Consider the following 7,515-nt stretch of genomic DNA (forward strand, 5'->3'; position numbering starts at 1 on the left):
AGCATCAATTCTTCGGCACTCAGCTTTCTTCACAGTCCAACTCTCACATCCATACATGACCACAGGAAAAACCATAGCCTTGACTAGACGGACCTTTGTTGGCAAAGTAATGTCTCTGTTTTTGAATATGCTATCTAGGTTGGTTATAACTTTTCTCCAAGGAGTAAGGGTCTTTTAATTTCATGGCTGCAATTACCATCTGCAGTGATTTTGGAGCCCAAAAAAATAAAGTCTGACACCCTTTAGAATCAGTAAAAAATAGAAATCAGAGAGCTGAAGAATACAATAACAGAATTGAAATTTTCAATAGAGGGATTCAAGAGCAGACTAGATCAAGTGAAAGAAAGGATCAGAAAACCTGTAGACAGATCAAGAGAATTCATCTAATCAGAGGAGCAAAATATTTTTTACGAATGAAAGAAAGAATGAAATGAATGAAAAAGAGTGAAGACAGATTCATGGATATATGGGACACAATCAAGCAGAGCAGTATACACATTATGGAAGTCATAGAAGGAAAATAAATCAGGGTGGAGGGCAGAACTTATTCAAAGAAGTAATGACTGAAAATTTCTCTCACCTGGGGTAAAAAAATTAACATCTAAATCTAGAAAGCCAAAAAAGGAATTCAAAGAGAATTACACTGACATACATTGTAAACTGCCCAAAAGTAGAGACAAAGAGAGACTCTCAAGAAAGCAGCAAGAGAAACACAAAATATTATGTACAAGCAGACTCCCATAAGACTATCAGTGGATTTTTCAGTGAAACCTTGCAGACCAGAATGGAGTGGGATAACACATTCAATATATAGTACTGAAAGAAAAAAATTCCACCTAAAAATACCATGCCCAGCAAAGCTGTCCTTCAGAATTGAAGGAGAGATAAACAATTTCACAAAAGTTAAAGGAGAATGGCCTCACAAGAAATGTTACAGTTCTCTGTACTGAAACAAAAGCACATTAATTAGTAACAGAAAACTATATAAAAGTATAAAACCTAAGGTAAAGCCGGGAAAAAAGAGAATCTATAAAAATAAAGTGAAAACTGAATACAGATGTTTTAATTAGCTTCTACTTAAAACAGCAAATACGCAATACCAGTGAAAAAGGGTTACAATGGTAAATTTTATGTTACATATATTTTATCACAATTTTTAATTACTTGTTTAATGGGTATAGGGCTTCAGTTTTGCAAAATGAAAAGGCTCCCAGAAAGATGTTATAGAACAATGTGAATATACTCACCACTGCTGAACTATACACTTAAAAATGGTTAAGACAGCAAATTTGCAGCATAAAAGGTTAATATACAAATGTCATTCACTTTCTATATACCAGAAATGAGCACTAGAATTTGACATTTAAAACACAATGTCATGTACATTAGCATCCCCAAAAGTTAAATAAATACTTAGCTATAAATCTAATGAAATATGAGTAAGATCTCTATGAGGAAAACTACAAAACTTTGATGACAAATAGCAAACAAAAAGTTCAAAATGTCAATCTTTCCCCAACTTGTTCTATAGATTCAGTGCAATCCCAATCAAAACCCCACCACGATATTTTGTGGTTATCAATAAACTGACTCTAATATTTATGAGGCAAAAGATCCCAAAAAACAAACTCAATACTGAAGAAGAAGAAAATCAAACAACTGTCACTATGTGACTTAAAGACTTATAGTAAAGCTCCAGTAATCAAGGTAGTGTAATTTTGGCAAGAGAACACACAAAAAGGTCAAACAGAACAGAGATCCCAGAAAAGTACCTATATAAATACAATCAATTGATCTCTGACATAGGAAAAGACAACATAATGGAGCAAAGATAGTCTTAAAAAAATACTATAACAAATGGATTTCAAAATGCAAAACAAATAATCTAGACACAGGCTTTAACACCTGAAATGAATCATAGATCTAAATGTAAAATGCAAAATTATAAAACTGCTTAATGTAAGAGTGAACCTAGATGATCATTGGTAAGGCAACGACTTCTTAGATATAACACCAAAGACATGATGCATGAGAAAATAATTGATAAACTGGACTTCATTAAAATTAAAAACTTTTGCTCTGTGAAAGACACCATCAAGAGAATGAGAAGTTACAAACTAGGGGAAAAACATCTTCAAAAGTCACACCTGATAAAACAACTGTTATCCAAAATATACAGATCAGATCAGTCACTCAGTCGTGTCCGACTCTTTGCGACCCCATGAATCACAGCACACCAGGCCTCCCTGTCCATCACCAACTCCTGGCGTTCACTCAGACTCACGTCCATCGAGTCAGTGATGCCATCCAGCCATCTCATCCTCTGTCATCCCCTTCTCCTCCTGCCCCCAATCCCTCCCAGCATCAGAGTCTTTTCCAATGAGTCAACTCTTCGCATGAGGTGGCCAAAGTACTGGAGTTTCAGCTTCAGCATCATTCCTTCCAAAGAAATCCCAGGGCTGATCTCCTTCAGAATGGACCAGTTGGATCTCCTTGCAGTCCAAGGGACTCTCAAGAGTCTTCTCCAACACCACAGTTCAAAAGCATCAATTTTTCAGTGCTCAGCCTTCTTCACAGTCCAACTCTCACATCCATACACGACCACAGGAAAAACCATAGCCTTGACTAGACGAACCTTTGTTGGCAGAGTAACGTCTCTGTTTTTGAATATGCTATCTAGGTTGGTCATAACTTTCCTTCCAAGGAGTAAGCGTCTTTTAATTTCATGGCTGCAGTCACCATCTGCAGTGATTTTGGAGCCCAGAAAAATACAAGGATCTCTTAAAGCTCAACAGTAATTAAAAAAAAAAAAACTTTAAAATGGGCAAAATACTTGGACACCTCATCAAAGAAGATATATAGATGGTAAATAAGAAGAAGAGTAATGTTCTACATCATATGTCACTAGAGACTATGACATTATATAGTCATAGAGATTATGACCATTCTATACCTATTAGAATGGCAAACTGAAGAACACTGACAACACAAAATGCTGGCAAAGATGTGAGAAGGAACTTTCATTCACTGCTGATGAGACTATAAAATAGCATAGCCACTTTGGAGGATAGTTTACAAAACTAAATATATTCTTATTATATGATCCAGCAAAAGCACTCCTTGGTATTTACCCAAAAGGAGTTGAAATCTTATGTCCAAACAAAAACTTGTACACAGATATTTATAGTAGCTTCATTATTTACTATCAAATCTTAAAAGCAACCAAGATATCTTTTAGTAGGTAAATGGATAAATACACTGGTATATACAGACAATGGAATATCACTCAGTGTTACAAAGAAATAAGCTATAGAGCCCTAGGAAGACATGAAAGAACAATAAATGCATATTACTAAGTGAAAGAAGTCAATCTGAAAGGGCAACAAACTGTAAGATTTCAACCATATGACATTATGGAAAAGGTAAAACTGATGGAAATAGTAAAAAGATCAGTGGTTGTCAGGACTTAAGAGGGAAGGGAGAGCTGAATCAGTGAAACACGGGATTTTTAGGGGAGAGAAACTACTCTGGTGGATACATGTCATTCTATATATGTCAAAATCCATAGAATATACATCAAAAGTGAACCCTAAGGTAAACTGTAGATATGGGGTGATAATGATGTATCAGTGTGGGATCATAAATTGTAACAAATATACGACTGCGGTTGCAGGATGTCTACAGCGGAGACTACACGTGGGGACAGGGAGTATATAGGAAATTTCTGTACCTTTCAGTTTTGCTATGGACCTAAAACACTCTAAAAATAAAGTTCATTCATTTTTTAAATGGTTGAAGATGGCAAATTTTATGTTTTTTATATTTTATTACAATTTAAAATAATTTAAAAACAAAGATAATACATTTTTTAATGGGTAAAATATCCACTAAAGTTCAAAATAGACCAGTGGATCTTAACATATTAAGAAAAGTTCATTCCACGTAGTAACTAACCTTTACCATTTATCAAGTGTGTATTTGGTATAGCAGCCAAAGGGGAATACTTGTAACTACCTGAAAAGGCTCATAAAATACTTCTCCCTTTCCCAACCACATATACTTCAAATATGCAGAAGTAGATCTGAGAATCTAGCTGTCATCTATTAAACCAAAACTTTTAAGCAGATTCACAACACCACTCTAAATTCTTTGTTTTGGAAAACAGAGTTTTCATTTTTAAATGTGTTACTTACATTAACACATAATAGGTCTATTACTGTCACTGAGCAGAACCCTATGAGTCTTCCCAGGACAGTCTTCCTTTCCATGTCTTCTGCCTACCTCTTGTCTACAGAAAAACTGTAGCCAAAGAAGAAATTTAATCGGGGCGGGGGGGGGTTGGAAATACAAAAGCAAAGTAGTCAAGCAAGAAAAAATAATAATAGTTCGGCCATTAAAAACGGTCAAGGACCTTCAGTTCCTCTTCAAGAGCTAGAGATAATATTCTGAGCTGTAGATAATATCCTTTGAGTGGTTTTGTAGCTCCTGAAACTCCCACCACGGGAGAAGTCAACATGATGACCAGAGTGTAGACATGACATAAGCGGCTCCATCTTGCACAATTCCAAAAACTGACATTTTTTTGTATATGTATACATTTTCTGTATACATTTTTTGCAGGACAAACTATTATTGTACAGAGGGCAAGTTATTTTACTGGAGCAGATGATATCTGAGGAAGATCAGTTTTTTGGAGTCTGAGTTCATGAAGTTTTTGGAGTGCTTTTGAGTGCAAGAAATTTTGAGGTAGTGTATAACAACTACAAAAAGGGAAGGCCCCCAATTCAGATTTAGAGTCAGGGCATCAGAGATTTGTCCTTGAGCTTATTAAAATCACCTTCCTCTCTCAGGAGTCCCTTCTCTATTACTACGCAGCGCCTAAAAACAGCCCGGTTCCCTGGTGGGCAAAAGAAACCAAAAACGAGGAAAGGGACTTAAGTGTCCAGGTGCCGCGCAGTGTGACCCAAGCAGGTTACGCCTGTAAAGAAGGAAAAGAAAAACCTTCTCACTCCCCACACCGGAGTCACAGGGCATCCATGGGCTTACCGGGTCTTGACGTTAGCAAGCCACGAAGACCCGCTAGCAATATCATTAAGCGGATCATAGCGTGACTTCTGGGCTTTTTTTTTTTGAGAGGACACTAAACCCTTCGACCGTTGGCCTTCGGTGAGCCGCGTTCTCGCGAGACCACCTACGCAACAGCTGGGTACTCAGCGCCCCGCCCACCAGTCGCCCGAGGGGCGCGCCGGCTCTCCAGTCCTTGCGTTCTGGCCTCTGTTGCGCTCTTTGGCCGACAGCCCGCCCTTCTCGACCGCCCGATGCCCCCACCCCCAACCCCAGTTATCTGAAGGTTCCAGATCACCCCAGCCCTCTCCGTCGCGGTCATCGTCCTCCCACAAACCTTTTGCTTCTTGTGGATGGACCTAAAAGGACTAACATATTTATTGTCCGCTGTTTTGTTATCAGACACGACTTGCTGGATAAAAAGGATATAAAACTGTGCGCGCACACACACGAGTTACGCATTCATATTACTAAAATCGGGTTTTTTTAATTTTAAGAAGGGCAGATTAAAAAAAAAAAAAGAATTCCAAAAAAAGGGGGAAGTGACTAGGTTTTGGTATCGTCACAAAGCATCTGCCATGACACTTTCTATATCCACTGCCCAAATACACCTTGTAACCAGGCTGCGTCTACTTTCCATGTGGTTCACAGACCATTGGCTAAAATTCATATAATGGCCTGCCCTTGTTGAGTTAACTTCTGGATACAATGAATACTCAGGTAATGAAAGAGATGGACAAGATTCCTGCCCATAATTTCAGTACATATGTTCCAGTAGAAAATTCTACCCACATTCCACAACAGAGTATTCAAAATTTTCTAAATTTGTAGCTCGGGGTGCTGCCTCTTTTCCTCTCATCCCCTATGCTAGGACCACTTACGACTTCAGATCTTTCCTGAATGAAAATTGCCTTCTTACCTTGGACTGCAAGACCTCCTCCCTCCCAGACTCACTACCCAGTCTCTACCTCTATGCACTATCTTTTAATTCTTTTCAAATCCCAAAGAACGAGTTGTCTCTCACATCAATTAACAGAATGGCAGGTACACAAACGAAAAGCTCCGGTGGTAACAGAAAATTCACTTGGAAAAACCCCACATGTAAACTCACAGTGGAAATGCGATTTTATGGACGCAAAGGCTTTCAACAAGGTTATTTCAGCCTGAAGAAGAACAGAATGAGCAGAAACATGGCAATAAAATCAGTTGGCCTCTCTGTATGCATGGGGAGATTGGTTCCAGCACCCCGGGTGGATACCAAAATGCCCAGATGCTCAAGTCCCAAAATTGGCCCTCTGGTTTCCATCTCTGAAGATTCAACCAACCATGGATACTGAACTGGTTTGCCACTTGCGGTTAGTTGAATCCACGGATGCGAGCCTGCAGATACAGAGTGTCACAGTATTTTTATTGGGAATAAAATCACTGGTAAGTGAATCTGTGCAGTTCAAACCCACGTGGTTCAAGGGTCAACAGTAAACACTAACTTGCACCTCAACAGGAACAACCAATGCTATACAAACACTTCTTTTTGGGTGTCAGTTCAGTTCAGTCGCTCAGTCGTGTCCGACTCTGCGACCCCATGAATTGCAGCACGCCAGGCCTCCCTGTCCATCACCAACTCCCGCAGTTCACCCAAACTCATGTCCATCGAGTCGGTGATGCCATCCAGCCATCTCATCCTCTGTCGTCCCCTTCTCCTCCTGCCCCCAATCCCTCCCAGCATCAGAGTCTTTTCCAATGAGTCAACTCTTCACATCAGGTGGCCAAAGTACTGGAGTTTCAGCTTCAACATCATTCCTTCCAAAGAAATCCCAGGGCTGATCTCCTTTAGAATGGACTGGTTGGATCTCCTTGCAGTCCAAGGGACTCTCAAGAGTCTTCTCCAACACCACAGTTCAAAAGCATCAATTCTTTGGTCTCAGCTTTCTTCACAGTCCAACTCTCACATCCATTCATGACCACAGGAAAAACCAAAGCCTTGACTAGACGGACCTTTGTTGGCAAAGTAATGTCTCTGCTTTTGAATATGCTGTCGAGGTTGGTCATAACTTTCCTTCCAAGGAGTAAGCGTCTTAATTTCATGGCTGCAATCACCATCTACAGTGATTTTGGAGCCCAGAAAAATAAAGTCTGACACTGTTTCCACTGTTTCCCCATCTATTTCCCATGAAGCAATGGGACCAGATGCCATGATCTTAGTTTTTGGGTGTAGTTGAGCCAAAAGCTGGTTTCACCTCGCTTCACAGTATTAGAACTGTTATACTAAATGCTTTGACTTGTTAATTGGTGCTAAATATTTTGAATGAATTTTCAGTATCCCATTTGTTTTCCCTTCCTTACTCTTTCCTGTTTAAATCTTTTAAAAAGCAGACTTTATTCTTATTTATGTATATGGCTCTCTCTATAATGGAAGGCATGTCCTATCCAGAATTTATATGTCACATGATC

The 7,515-nt window shown here is 39.1% G+C and overlaps 1 protein-coding gene across 1 annotated transcript in view; it reads right to left on the minus strand.

Moving 5' to 3' along the window:
- Positions 1-5,160, minus strand: part of ADAM32 (ADAM metallopeptidase domain 32) — a gene marked incomplete at its 3' end in the record, with an annotated part of 169,626 nt that extends 164,466 nt beyond the window's left edge. Inside the window, exon 1 of the mRNA XM_010838845.1 lies at positions 5,047-5,160. Coding sequence (XP_010837147.1) covers positions 5,047-5,104 — 58 coding nt within the window. The remainder of the gene's footprint in view (positions 1-5,046) is intronic.
- Positions 5,161-7,515: the final 2,355 nt, after the last annotated feature.

The sequence above is a fragment of the Bison bison genome, unplaced genomic scaffold, assembly GCF_000754665.1.
Source record: "Bison bison bison isolate TAMUID 2011002044 unplaced genomic scaffold, Bison_UMD1.0 scf7180017864105, whole genome shotgun sequence".
Classification (NCBI taxonomy): Eukaryota; Metazoa; Chordata; class Mammalia; order Artiodactyla; family Bovidae; genus Bison; species Bison bison.